This window comes from Ursus maritimus, unplaced genomic scaffold (genome assembly GCF_017311325.1).
Source record: "Ursus maritimus isolate PB19 unplaced genomic scaffold, ASM1731132v1 scaffold_4, whole genome shotgun sequence".
NCBI lineage: Eukaryota > Metazoa > Chordata > Mammalia > Carnivora > Ursidae > Ursus > Ursus maritimus.
The window spans coordinates 93,596,297-93,623,190 of NW_024426552.1; the positions used below are offsets into that span (position 1 = coordinate 93,596,297).

The 26,894-nt window shown below is 38.2% G+C and overlaps 1 protein-coding gene across 5 annotated transcripts in view; it reads right to left on the reverse strand.

Moving 5' to 3' along the window:
• Window positions 1-4,926: 4,926 nt before the first annotated feature.
• SERPINI1 (serpin family I member 1) overlaps window positions 4,927-26,894 on the reverse strand; it is a 69,235-nt gene continuing 47,267 nt past the window's right edge. For 2 of the 5 annotated variants that reach the window (XM_008710312.2, XM_040621638.1), the window contains exons 5-9: window positions 25,561-25,765; window positions 19,852-19,949; window positions 7,188-7,274; window positions 5,470-5,559; window positions 4,927-5,244 (exon numbers count right to left, since the gene is read on the reverse strand). In XM_008710312.2, the coding sequence (XP_008708534.1) occupies window positions 5,168-5,244; window positions 5,470-5,559; window positions 7,188-7,274; window positions 19,852-19,949; window positions 25,561-25,765 (557 nt within the window). In that variant the 3' untranslated portion in view covers window positions 4,927-5,167. The remainder of the gene's footprint in view (window positions 5,245-5,469; window positions 5,560-7,187; window positions 7,275-19,851; window positions 19,950-25,560; window positions 25,766-26,894) is intronic. The other 3 variants (XM_040621639.1, XM_040621640.1, XM_040621641.1) reach the window with 3 other exon arrangements.

Consider the following 26,894-nt stretch of genomic DNA (forward strand, 5'->3'; position numbering starts at 1 on the left):
CTTATTTAAATAAATTTTATTATGTGTCATAGTTACATACATTTTTAAATGAAAATATGCAAAATACAATGCAAAGTAAAGCAAAATACAATGTTTCTAAAACACAGAGTCCAGATCCAAGTCACTTTCCGTGCAGTGCTTGATGTCTGTGTTTGCCCACACCGTTGTCCTCTGTGCCCCTAAGAGCATTGGTGACACAGCCATGCCCAGACTACAATTTCTGTCTCTAGAACTTTCTTCTAAGCTATCGACAACTATTCTACAAATTTTGAAACTGGCACTATCTTACAGAAAAAAATCAATGAAAGGTTTTTAGACAATAACCAGGATTTACGATGCTTCCTCAAATAGTCATTATGATTTGTTCTCAAAGAGTTCTGACTGAAAAGCCAAGGGATTTCAGTTAGACGATCGTCATGCAACAAGATTACTATATGCACAAACAACGCCTTCTATGTCACTGCTGCCACCTTTACCAGCCATAGTGAGACACTATCAATTACTCCATTTTCATAAGTGTTAAAGTGTGAGAAATTATATGGCTTAGAAGATCTGCAATATGAGATTGTTAATGCTAATAGTGAGCCTTCCATGAGTGATTAATATGTATCAAATACTTACTATATTCCTCATGCATATTATATCATTTAATTTTTAATACAACCCTATGAAGTAGATGTTATTATTTGAAAGTATAGATTATACAACTTTTTCCAAGGACAGATATGTAGTAAGTGGCAGATCTGATGTTTAAACTTGGTTCTCTCCCATATCACAACCTGTGTTTTTTCCATAGCTATCTGGTTATAAATATTTAAGCAGAAAACACCAGAAGAGGGGGGTCACTCAATCATACAGAAAAAGATAATCTCTCCATCAGCAATTTTCTTTGAATAACAGACAGAGCAAAGAGCAATTGTGTGAACAAATGTCAGATTTATGTATCCCTGAATTATCACAAAACTTTCAGAAAATGAGAGAGATGAAACATTGTCTCTTATTTGAGGAAGAGGAAAAAAACTGCTACATCAGCTGGAAGCTTGATGACTGAAGAAACATTTTCTGGAACATGCCATATGTCACACATAACCACTTTATTTCTCCCCAGTTAAACAAAAACTGCAGTTTTCAAATAGAGGAAAATTTCATCTATACTTAATATATAATAAAGAATGTATTTGGACAAAGGACAGTATGTATTTTATTTGCATTGGTTTTATTTTCATTAATTAAACATCTTTTTCACAAATATATGGATCTCTGTCTCACCAAAATCAGAACCGACATGAATAGGATGCGCCTTTAACTCCGAGCTGATTAATGTTAAACTCTCTCTTACACTTTGGACCACAGTAATTAATAAAATACAAACAAACTGATTCTTCTATGGAAATCTCTCGCCTTGTCTTCACGAGACACAGATTTTTTTCCCATAAGCTATTTTTATGTGCATGTCGAGGCTTCAACATTCCTTCAAGAATAACTTTGTTGGCAGACATGAAACAAAGAGGCTGGGCTAAGTATCATATTCTCCATGTTTGCACTCTTAGAAGAAAGCACAGGGAAGGAGCTCCTTGACATGGGTCTTGGCAATAATTTTTTGGCTGTGACACCAAAAACAAAGGCAGCAAAAGCAAAAATGACATGTGCGACTCCATCAAATTAAAAAGCTTTAACATAGCAAAGGAAATCATCAACAAAATGAAAAGGCAACCTACAGAATGGGAGAAAATACATGCAATACACACATAAAGGGTTAATATCTAAAATATTTCCAAAGGAAACAGAATCAGTATCTTGAAGAAACATCTGTATTCCCATGTTTATTGAAGCATTATTCATAATAGCCAAGATATAAAAACAACCTAAGTGTCCATTGATGTATGATAAAAAATGTAATATAACTATTCCTTTGTAATATATGTACATATACATATATACACAAATATACAAAAGAATATTATGCAGCCATGAAAAAGAAGGAAATCCTGCCATTTGCAACAACATAGATGAATCTGCAGGACACTATGGCCGAGTGAAATAAGCCAAATAAAGAAAGACAAAGATTGTATGATCTCATTCATAATGTGGAATCTTAAAAAAAAAAAAAAAGGTAGAACTCAGAGAAATAGAGTAGACTGGCTGTTGCCAGGGGCTAGGGGGTGGGGGAAACGGAGAGACATTGGCCAAAGATGAACAAGTTATAAGAGGAAAAAGTTCTGGGCTTCTAAGGTACAGCATGGTGATTGTAGTTAAGAATACTATATTGTATGCTTAAAATTTGCTAAGAGAGTGAGTCTTCTCACCACACACACACATGCAAAGGTAAGATACGTGAGATCATGGATGTGTTTATCAGTTTGTGGTAATCATTTCACACTGTATGTGTATATGAAATCTCATTGTACACTTGAAATATATACAATTTTGTCAATTATACCTCAATAAAGCTGGAAAGATTTAAAATAGAAGCAAAAGATATATAATTGTTGATTTCTTCCCAAAATATATATTCAAAGAGAAAGAAATTTCCGTAAGCTGTGTACAATGTGTGTGATCAACTACACTTTTTATGGGAAATGGAGCTGAGCTATGAAATGTTACCTTTTTAACAGAATAGAAGATATTAAAGAAATTATAAAGTCCAACAATAGGAAAAAGCTGGTACTATCAAGTATTCTATTTTTACGCACTCCACAGACATGTTAATAACAAGGCAGAATCCATTTTCATTTAAGGGGTATCTAAATTGTATTGAAATATTTTAAGGTAAACATTCTGAATGGTGGAGTTTACTCTTCTATCAGCTAATAAAAATTGCACTTGGGGCATTATAAGATTCATACGCTTGTCTAATGATGTTTACTCTTCCTTACAGGTAACTCATTTAGTTGACTGATGGACATACAGATATAGCAATATATGTAACGCTTAACAAGTAGTGATATGGTAACAAAGAATATCACAAACTCCGAGTATCAATACTGAACCAACACCAGTTAGCCCAATCTGTGTACATGCTAAATGAAAACAAGAGCACTGTTCTACAACAATCTCGGCTTTATGAATAAACTATAAGTCTTCTGAAAACATAAGCTGTAAAAGATTCAGTGTTAAGCATTGTGTCCTTGGGTATTCATAAATTTTTTGTGCATATTGCCTATAAATGTCTCTATATTTTTAAAGAATATATTTCAAGTGTTCTAATAGGTAGAGGAAGTCTGCATTTTTCCACAGTACATACATGAAAAAAGAAGCTTTAGAATAAAACCATTTTTTTCTCTTTTTGTGTAAGTGCACTGCATTTTTAATGTAGACTACTACCCCACCCTCTAAATCTCTCCAAGTTGTGTGAATATTATACAGCTTTTGTTTCTACATATAAAAGTATCAAACATGCAAACCTTATATTATGTGGAGTTTTGATACCAGCCTGAGTCCATGTACCAATAGCAATCACATCACCTGGGAGCTTGTGAGAAATGCAGAATTTCAGGTCTCACCCCAGACCTACTAAACAAGAGCCTGCATTTTTAATAAGATCTCCAGGTTACTCCCTTACACTTAAAGTTTAAGAAGCTATGATACTTTAGGGTACTTTATTGATTGGTCTAATTTTCTATAAATTAACTATATCTAAACAACTACTATATAAGTAAGCATTCCACGCATATCCTTTATTTTTGTGATATTTAAGATTTAGTGTGTAACAAAATCACCAAGGGAACTTGTTAAAAACATAGATTTTCAAGGTTTTCCCCAGAGTTTAGAATTCAGTAGGTATGGGGCCAAGCCTGGTTTCCTCAAACAATTATTCCCCTAAACAGAATTAAAGTTAGTGATAATATCAGTTCTTGTTGACAGCTCCAAATCATAGCAAAATACCTAACACGCAGGAGAGTCACATGCAAATTGTTTCTGTTAAGTTCTGAAAATGTTTCAAACTTTTTGCAACCCTTAATCATAGAATCAAAAATGTGGTGTCATATGGGCCTGGTTCCATTCATGAAACCTGATGAAATAATTTTCCCTTAGCTCCTTCCCCACCCATCCCTTTGCCCCAAGGAATATCATTGTCTCAGCCAAAGGATAACCAAGTCATTCACTGGAGACCTTCAGATGTGGGCAGTGCCCCCACTGGAATTGACTACTTGTACTAGGAAAAAAGACGACTATATTCTGCAAAGTACTTACTATAACTCTCCAGGGGTCCCAAACACAAATGCATCCAAGTGCCATCAGGTGACCAATGGGAGAAACCAGGACTGTGATACCCTAATTACAGACATTCAAGTTCAAAACATAAAAACCCTCCACAGGGACAAACAAGAACAAGAACATTTCTGAGGGCAGCATTCAGCCCCTGACCTGCCAGTTTCCAGTATCTGCCCTCGCATGGTTTTTCTCGTTAATTTTTTGGTGACCTATCAAAGGGCATATTTTTATTATTAATTTGCTCATATGGCTTATTTGGGGACTTTTGGGAACTTTGTTGTAATTTGGATTTTACCTGCAGCCGCAAAACATGGTGATACACCAGGTTTCTAATCTACATCAGGCTGCTGAAGCCCAGTGGGTTTTTAAAGACCTCGTAAATAAGCTGGAGCCATAATCTAGGGGTTTGCATAGTCCTGTTCTTTTCTATCAGGTTTTATCATGGAGCCTACAGAAGATGTTCAGTTTACATTCTTTTATTCTACACTACACACCATCGTCGGAGAAATAACAATTAGAAGCTTGCGGGAGTGCTTGTCCTCCTCTGACCTGTTATTGCTTATTACGGCGAGTGTAATAGTGCCAACGGACTCCACTGCTTTGCTTTTGCATGATTTTATGAAAGATTTAAGATGTCCCCAAACATCACCATTTCCAAATCTTACCTAGAAGTATCCTTATACTACAATTTGTGAAATGAAAACAGAGTTGTTCACATGATCAATATGTACTTTTATTTTAAATACCAGCGCAACAGACACAATGACAGCACAGGACTATGACCTCAATGACACTGATCACATTCCTTGACAAGTTGGCGTATAATTTACATACATTGTTTTTTCTGGAACTACTTTTAAATATTATCATAAGATATACTGTAAAACACAAATCTTAAATATACCAGTTGCAAACATAACGTGTTTAGTTACTATTTTGCATATGAAATGATTTAGAGTTCCTCAAAATCATGTCCACTGGTGTTCATTGTTTCAGGATGCATGACTCGTCCCATGAAGAGGACTGTACCTGCATTGGGTCGGAAGTGAACAAAACAGGGTGTGAAAAAAAAAGGGGCTATTTACTTTCCTTCTTGCTGACAATCAGCAGTGTTCTAAAAATATAAATAATTCTTTTTAAAAAAATAATTTGAACATTAGAAATTATCTGATAATATGGAAAAAATGCTCTCAATTTTAATAAATTATCTCTTTTCGGCCTATAAATAAACTTCTGTTCTCCTTACAGACTTACCTGTTCTCCTGTTCCTGATAAGAAAGAAAAACGGATGGTCGACAATAACTTGAGGATACAGCACAGCCATCCTACTAATGGCAATCATTCCTACAGTGCAGGGAGAAAGTAATTACATGTCTGTGCATGTGCAAAGACTAACGAGTGATTTCTTTTAAAACCATCTACTGTAATGCAAAGGCAACAATTTACAGGAAACAAAATTTTAGAGACTTAAAGAGAGAAAAAATTGTAAAGGTGGTAACATTTCTACTTGATCTTTAAACACACACATGCACACACAGTTTCCTACCTCCATTCCGCCAAAAATACTAGAAAAATATATTCTGCCTGTTACTAAATTTTTATTCTCAGTTTCACATAGATACATATGGCTTTACCAAAATGACCTTTGAGCTAAGGAAAGGGGGAGAATTAACAAACACCCCAAACAAAAAACCAAGTTTCTTTATATTCCCAAATCATTATTTCCTTTTGTCTAAAATGGGGATTTTTACATAGCAAGCAAGCCAGGCTTTTAGTAAGTGGCCAGAATGGCAGTGATTAAAGGGAAAATACACAGTAAGAGAAGCATGATGTTTCCTACAGCTGGGAAACTGAATTCCCCTGAGATGCTTATTATGGGATAATCATTTTATAGTTGCTGCAGGGTGATTCATTGTCAGGAAAAGGTCAAGATTAAATTATGTAAGATTTTAAGCTTTCGTGATGCCTAAGACTACTGTGTTTCTATTTCCTCCTAAAAACACTGTTTTAACTGGTGATATTCTTTTAGTGGACAAATGTATGCAGAAATTTTAAAAAATGATAGGTTACATTCTACCAGAGAAAGGAAAAATCCTACTAAAATTTGAACATAGCAGTTGAACATGAGATTGAAACAAATCCAAATAAATAAATAAATAAATAAATAAATAAATAAATAAATAAAAGTCATTGAAAAAAATCATTCTCATTTAACTGGGGAAATCAGAACAATCAAAATAATCAAGGACATTTAACATTTTGTTTGAACACATGATTTGAGTCAAAATTTTAGAATTATTTATTTAAAATTATTTTTCAGCATTATTCGGTTAAAATTATTTAAAACTATTATGTCTTGTTTATGTGTGTGCTTTTAAAAAATTAAAACTTTTGACAAAATTAAGAACTAGTTTCCAGGGGCGCCTGGGTGGCTCGGTCCATTAAGCATCTGCCTTCAGCTGAGGTTAGGCTCTCAGGGTCCTGGAATCCAGCTGGTTGGGCTCCCTGCTCAGCGGGGAGTCTGCTTCTCCCTCTCCCTCTGCCCCTCTCCCCCACTTGTGTTCTATCTCAGACCAATAAATAAAATCTAAAAAAAAAAAACAACAAAAAACTAGTTTCCACAAGTAATTAGGTAAGAAGAAGAATGTTTAAATGGGCGACAAGAAAATATTTAAAATATTTAAACAGGCAGCACATGGGGGAAATCTGTCCCACAGAGCCGCCAATGTCCTCCTGCCTCTCATTAGGGGTGGGAGTTACTCTGTGTCAGGGCACTGGAGGTAAGTGCATGCTTCATATTCTATTTAGAAAATTCTAGCTCGTTCAGCATTAGCTTGACTTCTGAGTTAAAGCAGAGTCAGTGTTTTTTAGCTTTGTTCTAAAAATGACCCTCATCTCACCCCGGCCAAAATTGTTTTAAAAATACAAATCAAAAAAATGTGAGAAGATTGTAGAAAATTATAACTTGGCACCTGAGGTTGCAGCAGCTTCCGAGCCTTCTTCATTAACCTCGATGAAGGACTTGTGAATTGCTTTAGAAAGGAAAATCTCCTTGTTATCTAAAAAAGAGAGAGAGAGAGAGAGAGAGAAAAGAAGAATTTCTTCAGTATCAGAAATAGAGGAGCATTTTACCCTTTATTCAAACAGCTTTGGAAAATACAAGGGACTTAAGGTACTCATATAAAATAGAAGAGATAATGTCGTCAGATTATATTATGATTTCAGAGAAGCCTTGAAGATGTGTTTTCTATTTGTCCTTATTTTATATTCTCTTGTTAATGTTTCCTTTCATTTTTATTGGTAATTTTCCCATTGTTTATTTCTTATATTGCCAGAGAAAGCAGAAATGTGGCTCTGTTTTTAATAGCAACTTCAAATTAGTTCATAACTCAAGATAAAAACATCTCACAAGTTGCACTCTAATCTGAAATTTTTAAAGCACAAAATGAAAACAGGTGAAATCCAGATATAACCAGAGTAAGAAGTTTTTAAAAATCTAATCTCTTATTACTCTGATAATAGAAATAGCCTTGGCAAAGAAAAACAAATTTGACTGCTGGATTGTAGAAATGTGAATATTAAAAAGTTACTTTCCATTCCAGTTATTTGGCTTTTCTGAGGGTTCACAAACATGCCTTATCCTAAAGTCAGAGGAAATAACATATTTTCAGTATTAGGAGGTCTCATTCTCCCTTCGAGTTGTCTTTCTATGTATGTTTACTTTTAAATTAATGGCTGTAATGGGCTGAATGGTGTTCTCTCAAAATTCATGTGTTGAAGTTCTAGCCCCCAAGACTTCCGACTATGAATGTATTTAGAGATAGAGTCTTAGGTTAAAATGAAGTCATTAGGGCTGGCCCTACTCCAATATAACTGATGTCTTTGTAGGAAGAGGAAATTCAGACACAGAGAGATAGAGAGGGAAGACCATGTCTGATGGCTAATTTTATGTGTCAACCTGGCTGGGCCAAGATATCTGTGCCCAGATATTTGGTCAAACTATTATTCTGGATGTTTTACACAAAGATGTTTTTTTTGGATGAGATTAACATTTACACTGGTGGACTTTGAGTAAAGCAGATTGCCCTTGTGATGTGGGGGGCCTTATCCAATCAGCTGAAGGCTTTATTTATTTTTTTAAGATTTTATTTATTTATTTGACAGAGAGACAGAGAGCACACGCAGGGGGAGCGGCAGGCAGAGGGAGAGGGAGTAGCAGACTCCCCGCTGAGTAGAGAGCGCCATTCTGTGCGCGATCCCAGGACCCTGGGATCATGACCTGAGCTGACGGCAGGAGCTTACCCAACTGAGCCACTGAGGCACCCCCAGCTGAAGGCTTTAGAGCAAAGACTGACTTCTAAGCAAAAAGGAATTGTGCCATTTGACTGCCTTTGGACTCTTCCCTTAATCTCCAACTTGCCAGCCCACCCAGCAGATTTTAAATTTCACAAGTGTGCAAGCCAGTTCCTTAAAGTAAATCTCTCAGTCTCTCTGTCTGTCTCTTTCTCTGTATAGATATAGATATATCTCTCTATATAAATGCACACACACACCCTGTTGGTCCTGTTTATCTGGAGAATGTTAATACACTATGAGAAGACAGACATCTACAAGCCAAGGAGAGAGGCCTGAGAAGATACCAAGCCTGAAGACATCTTGATCTCAGATGTCCTGCCCCCAGAATCATGAGAAAACAAACATCTGTTGTTCAAACCCCCCAGTCTGGGGGACTTTGTTAGGGCAACCACAGCAAACTACGCAATAGCTTTCAGTGTTGGGCTTCCAACTTTTGTCCCCAAGACTGAAACAAAATGAACAAAAGATGGTTCAAATACATAAAAAGAAAAATAGCACAAGGAAGCAAGATACAAGATTACTCAAGTTTCTGCCCCCACCCCCACCCCCTTTTTCCATTCCAGGAGGTCGAATTCAAATTTAAGATAATCTTGTGGCTGATGCACCATTTAGTAAAAGCACAGTGCATTTCCCATTAGGTTACTTAGTAAGACTTTGTCAGTAACCAAGTCCTACCCACAACATACATTTTTCTTTCAAGTTTTCAAAAACACATAATTATCTTATACTGATAGGGAATAGTGTTCAACAATGTTTTTGGTACATCTGTTGCACAGCACCTGCTTATTTTGAATAAGCCCAAGACTACTGAGTGGCAACTCTGAATACACTTTTAATAGGGATATTACTTTCTCAGCTTATATTTAGTATTAAGATATAAGGATTGCATTTTGAAAGAGTCTGTCTCACATATTATGATATTTTCTTCTAGAATGCATTTGATGACTAGAAGAAAAAAAAAGCAATAGAGCTTTTACATTAAACAATTAAGTATAATTAGCTCCCTCAAATCCAGAAGACTAGTTTTTTTTTCAACAAATAAAAAGAACAATATAAATTGCATTAAGTAACTAGTCAGATATATTTAGCTGGCGAAACAAACACATGAATTCCAAGACAGAAAAATATATTAACTATTTAGTAGTTAACTGATGCTATATTATTTTTCATATCCTGCTACCCATTTCGTTCAGTCTGCCAGTGAAGGTGGGGTCAGGCACCAAGAGCCAGTATTACGGCCCTGAATGCCAAAGTGACAGAATGTACTTCCTAAAGGGTAATGAGTATCCACATTGCCAGCTAAGCCCTCTTTACCTATTCTGAGGGGAGTTCTCATAGTCACCGAATGATACTTGAGCCATGTCGACTTGAGCAGAGGAAACTGCCTCCTAGCTCCTGAGCCTGATCCGTTGACTGCACTAGACACCTTGAAAGAAGGAATCTCATCCCTTCAATGCTGGCTTTTGCCACAAAGGTACCCTTCTGCAGTCATCTAACCTCCTATATGCCTTCATGGACCCGCACGAAATGGTGAGAGGTTGGGGAGGGGTGCAAGGCACCATGGCGGAGAGATCAAGAAAGCAAGGATGCTGAGGGTTCTTCCCACAGAGCTAGTTATTTAGAAGATTATGAAATGGACAAACCTTTAACAAGGTTCAGGAAGAAGAGACCACCCAAATAAACAATATGAAGACAAAAGAGAACATGTCTAAAGATACAGAGAGAATTTTTTAAAATCACAAAAAATACTTTGTATCATTTCCTGCAGATGTATGTGAACCAGCTTATGAGGTGTGACCTGTTTATTGTGAACTGCATGTATTTACAATATAAGAATTACGATAGAGGACAACAAAATATATTTTACAAGCCACACCACAATTTGGTAAGTTTTTGCGTTTTTTTAAAGATAGTATTTATTTATTTGTCAGAGAGAGGGAGAGCAAGCTCACAAGCAGGCCGAGTGGCAAAGCAGAGGAAGAAGCAGGCTCCCCGCTGAGCAGGGAGCCTAATGTGGGACTTGATCCCAGGACCCTTGGATCGTGACCCGAGCTGAAGGCAGACGCTTAACCGACTGAGCCACCCAGGAGCCCCCGGTAAGTTTTGAACCACATCCACAAATAAGATACAGAATATTTCCATCTCCCCAAAAGATTCTTGTGCTTCTTTATGCAGATAATTTTGAAAATAAAGACATTTGCCATCAATCAGACAATTTTATAGAAATGTATAAATTATAAAATTAAATGAAGAAAAAATAGAATATCTGAGTAATCCAGTAACCATTAAAGTAGCTGAATTAGTAGAGAAAACTTCTTCCCTCCTCAAAATTAAAGAATGTGAGCCTAGGGGCACCTGGTGGCTCAGTGGTTTAAGCGTCTGACTGGATTTCAGTTTAGGTCATGATCTCATGGTTGTGAGATCAAGCCCTGCGTTGGGCTCTGCACTGGACCTGGAGCCTGCTTGGGATTCTCTCTCTCTCTCTCTCTCTCTCTCTCTCTCTCTCCCTCTGGCCCTCCCCTCCTCCCCCTGTCTTTAAAAAAAAAAATCCAAGCCTAGATGATTTTCTAGGTGATTTAACCAATCCTTCAAGGAAAAGATAGGGTTTTCTGTTATAAATCTGTTTTCAACTCTAAAAAGAGAATAAAAGCAATCTAAGTCATCTATGGATAATCTTACCTTGATACTAAAATTGAACCAGGGCCATCTAAGAAAAGAAAATCATAGGCCAAGCTCACCTATTAACGTAGAGATAAAAGTTTTGTTTTGTTTTTTTAATCAGAAAGTTAAACCCAGCAATGTATGCAAATACTTTTTTAAAATGAGTTTTCAAGGGACGTCACAGTGTGTAATGACAGCAGTTGAGAACTGCTGTAACTGCCTCCATTTCACACCAAGCCTTCCTCTGGGGTGATCTCATCAGACACAAGCCAGTTTATGCCACTACAACCCTACTTAAAACCCTGTCTCCCACTTGTGCTGGCTCTGCCTCCCACCTTGCCTTCCGTATACTGCGTACCCACAGACCTTGGGTGCAGCGTGAGGGTCTCCGAGAGGTTGCCCACGCGTCACTCATTTAGCGTGCTTCACCCCACACCCTGGGCTCCAGGCTACTTGAACTGCAATCCCCTAAACATACCACCCTCACTCACTTCTGTGTCTTTGCTTCCCCACAAACTCCCTCAACCCTGTACAGTCAGATACCCAATCTATTTCTGCGGCTCAGCTTCGAGGCCTAGCAGGCCTTTTCTGCTCTCTTTGGATTACTGTTCTCCACCAAGCAGAATGGACCACTCTTTCCTACTGAACCCAGGCTCTGATTCCCATACTGCATCTATCTCTCTCTCTTCCTGGACTGTCAAATTCCTGAAGGCAAGGACTGTGCCACTGCCCGTCGTGTGCCTGGCTTCTAGCATTTGGTGGCCCTAATAACTGAACTAAAAGAGAGTTTCCTGGTCATGTGCAAGTTCCCAGCGTTTCACCTAGAATAAACAGGAACTTAGTAATTGTTCAATGAAAGGGACTAGCTATTTCCTATTGTAAGACCGTTGTCCCTCTAAGGGCACCATGACCCCAATTCTGTTCACAGGTGTGGCTATAAAGTGTATTCTTGTAATAAATAAAACATGACACTAATCCAAAGTAGACGCTCTAGGAAAATGGATGGACAACAGCACTAGGGAGGGAAAGAACACAAAGACCATGCACAGGCTAAAAGACTTAAAAATCCAATTGAGTAGAAGAGCTAGGGGATGGGATCCAGCAGGCCGGCGGCATCATCTATATGTCAAAGACAGCAGCACAAAGACTGAATCCAATGTTCCAACTCCCGGGGGTGATGAACTGCTGCACGACAGACAGCAAACATCTGCAGATGTAAGTGAGACCTGAGGACTCTCAAGTTATAGAAAACCGCCATCCCTTTAGATACACCAGTAGGAGAAAATGCGACAAAGAAATCACATCACAAATCCTGAGGGGGAGAAAAAGAAAACGAAACCTTTCTCTCTCGGGACAAACTTCAAGCAGTCACATTCAAATGTAAGCTGAAAGTGGTTTCAACGAGAATGGGTCTGCGGCCGCCCAATCGTGGCATACAGCGCAAGCTTCCTATGCTTGTCCTACAAAGTTGCTCATCCTGATGTAATGATGTGCCGATCAAGGCCGTCCTTCCCGCGAGCACACACACCTACTCCTTAAGGGTGTGGATGTGCTCATCCAATTTATCCCCTCCCTGCAATTCTGTGCACACTGCTGGGTACCAAGGAAGCACCATATTTGATGGACCAGAATGGGAGGGGGGTGAAGGAGATTTACACTGATGAGCCTGTCTTATCAATTAGAGAAAAGTTCATTGTTCTCTAAAAAAGAAAATAAATAAATCAAAGACAAAACTACAGGCAAAAAAAAAAAAAAATCCATACGCTGGCCCCAAGCAGTCTTTTCTCTTCTGGCCACAGCAGACATTGCTGCCAAGTAACTTTCCTCTGGGCAGTGAGGAGCCGGCTTTTCACAAAGGATACGATGGGAACGGGGCCAGCAAACCCTAGGTTTCCCAGAGAAGAGCTGGGCAATAATTCAAGCTCTTCTGAAGAAAGCAGGGCAAAATACTAAGGCGTTCATTCAGTCACTGAGCAAATATTTATCAAGCTCTCTGTTCGTCTGAGATATTGTGCGGGCACCAAAGGCTCGGGGTATGTGTGATGAAGACGACGTGGCGGGGCGGCCATCATACCAATGCGTGCCACCGCTTCCTCGCGGCACTGTTCCTGAACACAGCCCATCGAAATAGATTTCTGCGTCACCAAGGACATGCTTAAAATAACAAAATGAAGAGAGTTCCATAACAGAACCCGAGAATACCAAAAGCGTCTCTGTACTTGAGTTGCTGAAATATTTTTAGCTTCAGCCCCACCCATGAACTTTAGAAAGGTTTGTACAATTTGAGCTCCTTCAAGGTAGGAATCTTGTTTGGTTGGTTGGTTGGTTGGTTTTCTGGAGAAATGTTGTTATAGACTACTGATTCATTCATGCATTCATTCATTCATTATTCAGGTACGAAGCACCTCTCATGTGCCAGACATCATTGATACACACTGGATTTACTCTGGTGAACTAAACAGTTCCTTCCTAAGAGGAGGAAAGCAGAAATTAAATAACAATGACAATAAAAATACAAATTGAGCAATGGCCACAATTTCAGGGTCTGGTCAGTGTTACTGAGAAGCAAGATGAGGTGATGTGTTGGCTGGTGATGAGGGCAGGGAAGAGGACCTTCTTGACCTGAGGTGTTGGGAAAGACATATCTGAGAAGGTCAACTTGGCTGGGACCTAAGGAATACAAAGGAGCCTGCCATGGGAACACCTGAAGGTAGTTTCCAGCAGAGGGAAAAGCTAGTGTAGAGGCAGATACAAGCCAGGTGTGTTCAAGGACCCAAAAGAAGGCCTGTATGGCTGGAGCGAGGAGAGTGAGGAGGGCCAGGGGTTTGAGAGAAGCCTCCACACTTGGAGCGAGGCGGGCCCAGCACCACTTCCAACCGCACGCACCCCCCCCCCCAGCATCTGTCCCAGTCTCCACACCATGCTGGGCTCTGAGGACAGAAGTCATCTATGACACAGCCCTTGCTACTGAGGAGCTCTGAGATCAGAGACAGGTATGTGAACAAACAATCTAAGGAAAAGGTAGAACCTGTGATAGCACTTTGCACCACAATAGCCCAGATGAGGGAAAGTAAACCATTTGAAAGGGAGAGATATCAGGGAAAGCTTCTTGGAGGCGGTGCCATTTGGGCTGGTTCTTGAAGGATAAGCAGAAAAGGGAAAGTCAGAGAATCACGCAAGCGCATTCCAAGCAAAGGATTATACTTGTCAAGTGAGACAAGCAGCAGCAAGGACTTGAAGGTCCTATTGGAACCTGCTTACATCATAAGGAGGGGGGGAGGGCAAGGGATACACCCGATTTTAAGAGCTTGGACTATGAGGCTGGAGAGCCTGGGCTCCATCCAGAAGTAACAGGGCACATCTGCTTTGATTTTAGAAGATATCTGTGCAGGACCTGTAAAGCGTGAATCAGATGAGGAAACGGCTAGGGGCAGGACCATCAAGTTTGTTAGCTGTTACAATAGCCCAGGCAAGAAAGGAGAGGGGAAGTGCAGGTGGGGCTCTGGAAGAGAAACACAGTCCTCTGACTTACGGGTGCAAGGAAGAGCCGAACAAACAGGGCAGGATGGAAGAGTCAGTCTGGCATAAATCTAAGCACTTGAGTCCGACCTGAATGTGGCTTTTGCTGTGTCTTCTTAATTCCTTTATTTTACTGGCTCCTTTATTAAAGCTTGTACTTTGTGCTGAAGGATTTAGTTGTCTCTTTCTCCTTCCCTTTCCACCTTCCAAGAGGATTATCTATTAACCCAAATGCTGACAGTCATTCATTTCCATTACAAAAACATCCCTACTCTATAACAGGAGCCTCTCTGCAACTAGATGAGCCTTTTACATCGAGCCTGAGAAGAAAATGACTCTCAGCAGTCTCTAGATTCCATGTTTACTGTATGAGTCTGACTATGTTTTATGTTAACGGAATTTCACGACAAAAGCCACGGACATCAAATTGAGATGAAAAAAAATAAGCACAATAAATACAGAGCATCTCATCTTATTCATTTCTTCATTCAGTGAGTACGAGGCAGAAAAGAGCTGTGTGCTCCCTGAACACACATAGGGATCAATCTTGGAGAGGTTTAAATTCTGGCAAAAGATATCCGATGCATAAATAATGATAATGTGAAATCAGATGTGATATGCAGCATAAGCAGAAGTACAGAATGCCGTAGAATTTACGAAGGAGCTATTACTTCTGGTTGGTGTAATCATGTGGCTTGATGAAATTGGGGATGTCTGAGCTGAAGATCCATTCAGGAGATGTTTTGGGTGGGAGAGATTTTATAAAACTGGGGCCCTGGGGAGACGTGAGGCGCAGCAAAAGCTGTGTGCAAGGAATCAGCCGGCGTTAAGGCGGAGGGAGCTGAGGTCTGAATGCCCTGCAGAGCAGTGGGCAGGGCACAGCAGACTGAAGGGAGGCTTTGAACAGGAACTGGGAGGACCTGAGAGCGGGTTTTAAGGTGATTAATCTTGGCAGTGGTAGAGAAGACGGATTAGATGGAAAAGAGATTGGAAACCGTTTAGGGGGCTATCGAAATCGTCAGGGGCAGCAGTAATGAGAGTCTGAAATAAAGGTGGATGCCGTGGGATACAGAATGAAAGAGTGGATTCAAGAGGTCTTAGCAAAGGACTCTCAAGTCACTCAATTTTTCCAGAAGCAAGAAAATGTGGAGCAGGATTGTTTTTCCACTGCTAACATATATTTGCTATTTTTAAAGAAAGATAAAATTTCATTGCATAATTTAGGAATGAGTACTGTCACAATAGTACTGAATTGTTTCCTGGGTGCTTTTGAATTTACAAATTCTAAGTGCAATTTTTTAAGGTTTTTCCCAGTTTTCAAGTAAGAGTTTTAACTGAAGAAGTAATACATACTGAAGGCAAAATCCCCAACAGTGCACAGCGATAGATGAAACAAAATCTCCTCTCTCATTTGGGAGCCTCTGTTCTGTATTCTAGAGGTAACCATTGCTATCATTTTCTAAGACATTATTCAAAAATGTTCAATGCATTTGAAAGCTTAACTGCATACTTATATTCTCCCCCTCCATCTTTTGAACGAATAAGCTCCCATTCTGCCTGCTGACTTTCTTTTCCCTCTCTGCCTCCACAATGCTTTCCGTAGTGTGGGGTTTCTTGATTCATCACTATTGACATTTGGGGCTGGATTGTTCTTTGTTGTGGGCTGTGTCCTGTGCATTAGGCATATGTAGACGCACCCCCAGCCTTTACCAGATACATATCAGTAGCTCTCCCCAGTCGTGACAACCCAAAAGGTCTCCAGCTATTGCCAGATGTTCCCTGGAGGACACAATTGTCCTGGTGTGTCCTGGACACACCGCTCCAATAAGGCATTTCTGTCATGCTTCTTCGTATTAAATCCAACTGTCTATGTCTTTCTCCCCACAAGTCTGTGTCCTTCTTTACAGCAGGTATGATATCTTAGTCATGTCTTCATTTTTATGACCTGGTCCTGTGCTCACACCAACTGACTCATGAAGAGTTATTAAATGAAAAGAAGAGACATGGCATTGAATGTGATGAATGTGTATCTTAAACACCATGAAATTCTCCCCATGAAATTCATTAAGGTAGAAAGTAATAATCAAATACATGCTAGTAACTTTCCTGGGTACTTGTAGGGGTTACTAAGCATATAGACACTTTAATCAGTGGGGTTTTCACATCATTTGGAGAGGCAGAAACCTAGACTGTGAAAAGGACACCAACCATGGAAGGCAGAGCATATGGTGCCCAAATGAATGATGCAGGGAATAAATACTATCAAATCTAGTGAAAGCAGAGAGGGAAGTTTTATACTTGTGTCACTAGGTAGTTTTTGAATGAATGATTCATAAATTAATGTGTATGTGCATGCATGTGTGTGAGAGAGAGAGATTGAGAGAAGGGGAGAGAGACAGGGAGGGAGAAGGAGAAAAAGGAAGTATTGTTTGGGGTGGGCGGACATGCTGAGGCTACCAAGGTCTTGGCAAAACCAGGGAGTTAAGAATGAAAGAGTTTCCACTGAAAGCTTGAGAAGCTGACTTTAGATCTTTCATCAAGTTATCCTGAAGACTTGAATTGGGTGGTGGTTGAGGATGGCCAATCCTGGATTTCTTACTAATGTTTTAAGGAGTTCAGTGTTCCAAGAAATGTAATATAGAAGGTGGTCGCGAAGAAACCTCTTGTCTCCTTCCCTCCCTCCTTTGCTCCTTCAGTGGACATCAACTGTGTGCCAACTAGGTGTCAGCCAGGTGCCAGGCCCTGGGAATGCAGCTGTGAACTCTGAGAAGGATTCAATTCTGACTGGTTTGGTCAAACGAACAGAGACTTCACACATGGACTATATGAACCCTGAAATACCTGAGTGTTATTTCAAATTTCCAACCATCTGCATTCATAATACATATTTATTCTCTATTGTCTCTGGACATACTAAAGGCAATTAAATATTACATTATAAACCTCCCAGATACGTCAAAAATTTTAAGCTACACTGACCACAGTAATTGATTTGCCACTGCAGCACAACTCTCTGAAGACTGAAAAGCTGCAGATACTCTGTGCGGGGGAAATAACTGCCGAGATGTTTGGGTGAAACAGTGAGGAATCGCTAATAAAACAGAAAATAGAGCCACGGTAAGAAAGTGGAATGTAATTATCCAGTTGGAATTTGGCCAGTATGGTAGACAGATTCTCTCAATTCCTGAGGAAGGGAACATAAGAACTTTAAATTATACTATGCTTGAGCCACAAATATATTTCTGACTCAAGCACAAAAGTACCCATGAGCTTTTGAACCTCCACCAGTTCTACCTCCTTGACAACCCCGCTAAAAAGATCAGAGCCCTAGGAGCTTGGATGTGAGCCAAGTAAAGGTTTTCCTTTACTCGAGCAAAATTTGCATTTCTCTGGTGGACAGGAACATTTATATAGCAGACATTTAGAAAAACTCTACTAGTGTTTTGAGATGTGAGTTCTCTAATTAAGGGGTAAAAGTTGTAGTATCAAATACATCAACATCATCTCATCGCTGAGTGCTGCTTGGAAAACAATCTGTCCAATTCTAAATCTGGGAGGGCAAGGCCTTTTGTGATTATAAACTCCTTGGGAGCTTCCTGAAAGCTATGAACCTATCTCCACTCTCTTTTTTCTGTGTGTGTGCATGCACACGTGCACGTGAGTCCACACTTATATGCAATTTCAGGGTAGAGCATCCACTTGACTGAATTCAATCCATGGGTCCTCATACTCCAGGTTTAGAAGCTATTATTGGGGCAGCTTGATTTTCTATAGGCTCTTACTCCAGGAGAGGAAAATTAAATTCTCTCCTGTAACACATGAACTGCTCAGGAAACTTCTATGCCTCAGCTCTCTGGTTGGAGCGTCGGGGCCAATAAATTGCATATAAAGAGGACTTACACATTGGGTTCTTTTTTATTTTGATATCATCAGAAAATTGTTTTATTTTCCATATTCTATAGAAATGATAGAACATCATTATATAAGCTAAGTCTTAAACTCACAGGTACCTTATTTCAATGATAAATGTCTTGGGATGAGCTGCTTAAAATATTTCCAAAAGGATTTTACATGTTCTAAGTACTTAATGTTGCTACTATGTTAATGATTTTTACCCTGAACAAATGAGGACATCTGAATCCAATAATTCAACTAGTTTCCCCTCGCCTTGGGATTTTTAAAAGAAATCACTCAACATCCAACATGCCGGCTATATTTTGAAGCTACTTCTTCAAAACCACTCTTTTCTTATTGAAGACTTCAAATAATCTTTACATAATCTCACTAGGTATTCTTTTAAAAAGTGTGGTTCTCACAGCAGGCATGCATTTATCCTCTCTTCCTTCTTTCTTTCCTATATAATTTACTGTAACTGGACATATTGAGGTATTAAATCAACATGTTTATTGATTATCTACAAGGCATTGTGTCAGATAGGATGGGGAGAATATCTGCTGTCTTCTGGAGAATATCTACTGTTGAAGATAAGATGTGGACCAGAATAATATAAACTTAATGTTATGACTGTTATTTATAGCTTTGTGTATAGAAGGTAAATATATTTGTTATATTTATCTGGCAAATGATAACTTTATTTTACCTCAGAACTCCATAGTAAATAGAGGGTTCGACATCATCATTCTTTAAAAATTTTTATTTATTTAATTTTTTAAAAGGAGCTAGAAGTTTAGTGAATACACCATAAGGGAACAGCGGGCAGGACAGCAGAGGAGAGGCTGTCTGCCAGGAGGCCAGTGGGTGGAGGCTGTTTTTAAAGGGGGAAGGTGAAGAGATATGATGACAAATGGAATTTTTCCTTTTCTGGTAACTGCACGGGGTTGCAAGTAGCCCATTGGTTAGGTAGGGCCTACGGGTACTCTGAGTGTGTGTGTCTACGTTCAGCCAGGGGGTCACTGTGGGCTCTTCTGCCTTGATCAAGTTTCTATTGCTCAAGCCTTTTGCCTAAAAGCAGCCTCTACATCTCCCCCACCCCCTGGAACAATTTTGACCCTTAAATCTTTAAGGTGCTGAGAACATCATCATTTTTAAAATCTTTCATGAAATAATAACATTTTTAAAAAACTGGTGTTTATTTCCTACCAGACAAAGCTGTCAAATTTGCATTTTTGATGAAAACTTCAGTTATTCCAAGAGCCTTCAAAACATCTTTTAAATCAATTTCCTGTTCCACTGTGAACCTGGAGAACACAGAGGGGGGAAAGCATTTAGTTACAGCATCCTGTTACCTGGGACAAGAATAAAAAATGTTGGATATGTTGATTTTAATGATAAATTATGCTAAAACTGGCTTTTGACTGCTAGTATTTGATTGTGCTTATAAAAAGAGGAGACAGCAAAAAGAATAATGTATCAGAACAGTATTAAAGTATTAAGTAGGAAAACTATTTGATGTGGACACAAAACTGTGATATATATGGTAGAATAAGTGTTTTGAGGTCAAGAATATAAAACATGTAAATGAGTAGCCTTCAAAATCGTGTGACCTAGTAACATATTGGATTTTTTTAAGCTGTCAATGGCTAATCAAACATTTACATTCATTCTTTTCAGAGCATCCTTGCTCAGCTCCCTGTGGAAAGGGAGAGCCAACATTGTATCCAATTGCTGTATAACAGATACATCTTACATTTCAACTCCATACACTCAGAGGAAGGAAACATAAAAGCTACCATGTTAAAAAGATATATCTTCCTGGTTATATTAACCTCCAGGACCTAAGCCTGTTTTCCAGGTAGCATCACAGAAAAGATGTTAATCAACGAAAGTGAATTAAATATTACATATTAAAAACTGTACAGTTTTACAATTATATTAGAGATTCTTTTTTAAGCAAAACAATAACAAATTTGTATTTTTTGTGTGCTAATGGGCTTTATGAATTATACATAAATGTGCATCGCATTTGCAAGAAGAAATAAAACATTACTTAAAACTGAAATGAAAATAAGTACAGTGGCCATGAACAGAATATTAATTTTTAAAAATGGTTTCCACAGAGAGCCTGATTGGTCCTAATATAGAGTCTCTCCCAAACCAGTGAATTGTATCCCCCATCTTTCTAGTGAAAACCATGGAGCAAACATGGCTGCATTGACACACAAATGCAGTTGTTGTTTTTTTTTTTTAAGCAAAGGTTATTACTTTTTCATAAAAAGTGAGAACAACTAGAAGTAAACATTTCCTTTTCTCCTAAGATGTTGCTTCTTGATCAATATAGATCATAAATGTAAGTTTTTAGGCAATGGGCTGTATCCTTAAAAAAGCTAAGTTTGTCACAGTCACAAAACATCACATTAGCATGATTTCTGATGTCTGGTTTTAAGAATGATAAGGGAATGGTTGCTATAAACAACACTCAGACATCAAGAGGAATAATCGGGGGAAATAGTTTTAGCAAGTTCATGTTTATGGAAAATATGACAAATAGAGAAATAAATGTATAGCAAACATATTAAACCAAGTCCTGAATTTTATCCATATCCTACACTTTAACTTGGACTTAGCACTGTTTCTTTTGTTTCCTACAAAAAGCAGATGTTGGTTGTGAAAGTAGAAAAGGGGGATGAGTAGGGAAGTATGGAATGTCTCAAAGAATACATTCAATGGCTTGATTAAGGTGCTTTGCGTGTGTGTGTTACATTTATTATTGATTGATTGATTGTCACTTATATGGAGATTACTCTATACCAAAAACTATTCCAAGAGTGTAACAGATTAGTTCAAATATCACTAAAATCCTTGGAGGTAGGTATTATTATTATCCTCAGTTAACAGAAGAAGACACCAAGGAGGAGAAAGATGAGATAACTTGACCAAGGTCATATGGCTAATAAATGGCAGAGCAGGGGCATGGATCCAGGTCGTATTCTATATGTCCTGATCTACCTGAAATAGGAAAGTGAAGGAAGAGATCAGTAAGGATGCTTTGTACTTCTTAAGAGCAACCTGGTTTGTTTCACACTTCTGAGGTTTACTGTTTCAGGTGAGGATGGTAATTTAGCCAGGTTGAATTTGGACAAGTTCCTTAATTTCTGAGCCTTGGATTTGGCATGTAGGAAGTGACATTAATAATACCTACCTCACAGTATTGTTGCGGGGATTGAGTAAAGTTTGTAGAAGTCCTTTTTTTTTTTTTTTTAAGATTTTACTTATTTATTTGACAGAGAGGAAGTGAGAGTGGCAGGCAGAGGGAGAGGGAGAAACAGGCTCCCTCCTGAACAGAGAGCCAGATGCAGGGCTCAATCCCAGGACCTGGAGATCATGACCTAGGCCGAAGGCAGACATTTAACCCACTGAGCCACCCAGGTGCCCCTCCAGAAGTCTTTAAAAAAAAAAAAAAGATTTTATTTTTAAGTAATCTCTACATCCAACATGGGGCTCGAACTTAAGAACCATGAGATCAAGAGTTCCATGCTCCATCAACTAAGCTATCCAAGTGCCCCAAAAGTTCCTAGAAGTCTTAGGATGGTTCCAACATGTAGGAGGCATGTAATAAAGGGCAGATTGTGTTGATAGCACTTACGACATTGCAGTGACGTATAACATTCACATTACTATAGATGTTAAGGTGTATATTTGCACTTTAGTAGTGGTGAAGTAATTTGATTAAATAGCTATTTCATCTCTGCTGCTTTAGATGTAAATTAGTCAAATCTAGTATCTTTTTTATTTCAATATCTATAGTGTCTGGTATAGAACAATACACATACATTGAAGTGAAAACAATCTAGGTGACCATGAGCATGTTTGTTCAAAGTTGAAGACAGGATGTGAATAATTTCCACTATCCATTTCTCGTCTTTGTTTCCTTATCAAACTACCGAGAAATAGCTCTTATGCATTTACTATCTCTTTCCTCTTACTATAGACTAATATTCATAAAATAATCATTATCATCTCCCATACCTGAGGGCTCACAATGTCCCAGACACTATGCAAGTTCTTTCACATACGGTATCTCTTTAATCATCCTATGATAACATCACAGAATCCTATGAGATTATGTACTATTATCTCTATTCTACAGAAGAACAAACCAAAGTTCAGACAAGCTAAGCAACTTGCCCTAGTCACACACCTAGTAGGTGGTAGAATGAGGATATGAGCTAAGGTCTGTCTGACCGCAAAGTGCCCCACCACTAACTATAATTCTAACAATGGCTATTTAAAAACAAACAAACTATAGGTAGATTTTACATTTCGCCCACTGAACTTAAAAATAAAAAGCCACAACACAGCTTTTTTAAACCCAAAAAAGCATGCCTATTTTAATAATGTAATCGTGCATTTGCAACTTTCTGAGTAAGTTGAAGAGGTATGTAGAGGGCAGAAGCATCAGAGACTCAGGTGTGGAGAGCAAGTGTTAGAAAAGAATAAATATATATTACATATAAGGAGGTTTATAAAACTTGTAAGCAATTAAGAAACTAATCAAGACACCTTCTGTAGAAAAACCTAATAAAAAGCACTCATGTCAAAGAACAAAATCGGACGGCTTATGTATTAGTTTTCTTTTATAAACATGAAACTAAAGTGCTTAATTTCTAAGACAATCATTTCAAACTAACAGGATGGTCTCTGCTTACAAAATAGAAAACCACTTTATATCCATTGATTTCTAGCACTCTGATCACAAATGATAAATCTGAGCCTACAAAAGTCAGAGTGGAAAGATATGGCAGCCAGGTACCTCTACATTCCAAGTATTAAGTTATTTGATATTCACTTTAGAACAATCGTCTTGCGCCTTATACAATGAAGAGGGTAATGTTCATCAGAACAAGGTTTTTAAAAAAAATCTTACTGTTAGAAAAGTATATATAAAGCTACCCATGGATTAACACAAGGTGAATACTAGGACTTAAAATGTACACTGAAAATAAATAATAATAGTGATAACAGATAATAATTACATGATGCTTACTCTGTGCTAGGCATTATTCTAAAATGCTTTTTAGATATCTTACATATATTTTTTACTATATTAGCCAAAATGTTTTTGCTACCATGAGTAAATTGGAAGAATATCTGGTCATCTCATTTAAATCTTAGAAATGTATGACTGTGCACTAACCTTTTGGTATTTCACTGGATTTGTGATATCACATAGGTATAGCAATTTTACCCTCTCCTGAATAGAGTTTTATATTTTGTATAAAAATACAGTTTCAATTCAGCATCTGATTCCTGTAGGACTTATCATTCAGGGGGAAAACTAATAAAAATACAAAAGTAGTTGCCCCTTCTCCCCCCTCGATATACCCTATACCTTTTAAAAAAGGCATTTCAAACCTATATGCATAAAATCTAATATAATAGAAAGTAAAAGCACCTGTGGAGCAGGACAAGAATGTGGTCAAATTATAGAAATGCAAAGTTGCCGTTTCAGAGTAATATCTCCATGTGAATAAAATTATACAAACATTTTAAGATAGACACTTGAGTAAACCTAGGAAATGGCTCATAACACATTTTTACCCTTGCTAAAGTGAGGTCATAAACATCATTACCCTCATCGAACATTTAGCGTATCCTAATACTATCAAATGGGAGGGGTGGATCGTTTCCTATTGATTATTACCTACACATCAGTATTTGAAAACAGTCAATTTCTTCAAAAGGGAAACCAGATTCATGTTATCTAGCTATTTAGCCTTTCTCTCTATGCACTAACCAGGCAGAGGGAGAGTTCATAGAACTTCTGGAGTAATGGATACATGGTAATCAACTGTGCCTAGTTTAGTGTCAGGCATTAATATGAGCAAGCAAGCTAAACTATTTCATAATTGAAGAGTATCTCTTAGAAAATGAAAATTTAATTTTCTTCTGCTGCCACGTTCAATTTCTCAGTGGACAGGACCTGGAGGCCACATTTTCTAGTGAATATGGTTGAATTAGAATATGTGATACTTATTAAGCATTCATTTAAAATTCTGTTAAAATACGCCTAAATAACTGCGTCCTCACGGATTTGAAGCATTTGGACATGCTGCACTTAATTCATGGAACTTAATAAGGGAAGCATTAACACTGTACTGAATTTCTCATTTTATCAAAAAAGAATTTCTTTAAAAATATACAGAGAAGTACACAATACCAGTATCAGGCAAAGAAACATGAGAAGAGCATTTTAGGCCAATGCAAAAACATGCGTAGAGACCTGGAGGCAGGCAAGAAGCATGCTATCTGTATGTAGCATGGCAACGTGCACATGGGTAGTACATGGTACAAAGGGTTTGTTGTGGGGAGTGGCCGGAGGTAGGGTTGAGAAGAACATCAAGGCCCTGCATAGATTTTACTGTTGAATCCACAGGGAGAAATTTCAGCTTTTTCCTCCTTATTTATGGTTGCATCTTGGCACTGAGCACAGAAACTTGCTTGTGCTTCTTCCAACAACGTGGGAGATTATTTTCTCTCCAGCTATAATCAACTTTAAATATTAATGAAATACAGAAGACTGCCAATGCAAATGATATTCAGAGACGATCTATTGAGAAATCTTCTAAAATGAAGCTAAGAATATTGACTCGGATCTGAAACTAAGTCTTGGTAAATAGTACTGAGTGAATCGATAAGTGAGCTTGTGTCTCTGGGCAGGACCTCGTGAGTACAAAAGAAGAGTTTACAAGAAGGAGAAGGGAGAGAAGGAGAGGAGGGGAAAGGAGGGAGGAGGAAGAGAGCAGGTAAGACCTACAATTCAAAGGCAGTGGCCAGAGTTTTCCTGAGTCGGAACCTACATTGACATCTCTCCCTCCATGCTACCAGAGGGGGCCCACAGGAGCCTCGTACCTGGGCAGGTACACTTCCACTTTTTGTTTCTTCACAGAGTTTGCCCATTCTTCAATCAGCTGTGCTTTGACCAATGGCTCCAGAGTGGCCAGTGGAACTTCCTGTCTGGACAATACCAGCATCATACTTATCTCCTCTCCCTCATAGGGTATTTCTAGGACTTGGTAGATACCACCAGCTTCATTGGAGCCATCACTAAATTCTCCTAAAACAAAAAGAAAGGTGATCAAGGCCCATATCCCAGCTCAAATAAAAGGTTTAATTTGTTATAACTTTCTTCCAAAATAGTGTATAGAATATAAGAAATTCAGGCATCCAAGAAAAAGAGGGTTTTAAAAAAAATAGGCCCTGAAATCAAATGAATCTTCAGTCCTAAAGAATTTATTTTATTTTAGAATCCCTAGAATTATATCAAAATTGTCATATGTTCTCTAGATTTACTTTTTATTTTTAAATGAGATACTTCAAATGAATATATATTTAAAGAATATCTTTAGAAATGATGCTAAGTCCTGGTTAGAAAAATAAAGCCCTGGATCCAAGTGAGATGTAATTCACATTTGCAAATACCCACCTGATTTCTAAGGAGGGAAAAATGAACCACGTACTACCTGGGACTTGATTATTACCACAGCTAAAAGTCTTGAGGCCAAGATAGCATAGTCAAAATGAAATCTATTACATTCTACAGTAGTTACCTAGGGTATTTGTGGTGCTTAAGGCCTTCAAATTAGGTAATGAGGTTAGTTAGGTAATGGGCTTTGTGTTCTAACAATTTAGCTAAATTCACCAGGCTTCCATAAAAAAAATAAAGAAGTCTTTAAAACAAATGGCCCTGCTGTTACCTTAAAATTTCCCCCATTTTCAAAAAGAAAATGTAATGCTTCTGTTATGAGTATTTTCCTATAACTGATCTAGGTCCTTTAGACCATTAAACATTTTGGTTCTCAAGTAGTGTATACGAAGGATTAACACCCTAAACTTCTGAAAAGTCCAATGAAATATCTTTGAAAGTAATGTCAAGAAAATTGAGTTCTATCACAAATCATAGACTTTCAATAAATAAAACTATGAATGAATAATTATGTCTGAGCATGCATACACAGTCTGAAAGCAAAATTTTATAGAAATGCTTGTAATTCAAAACGTGCTAAGGAATCCAAAGCAAGAGCAAAGTGGAACATATGGGTCGCTGACAACCACCCAAAGCCAGTGCTTTTTGGAGTAACCCAGAGTGTTCTTATACAAGGTCAGGTGTTTGCCCATGAATAAAGCCACTCTGCAGGTGAAATCAACTTTATAAGTTAAAGAAGTATATTGGAAAACTGTCAATG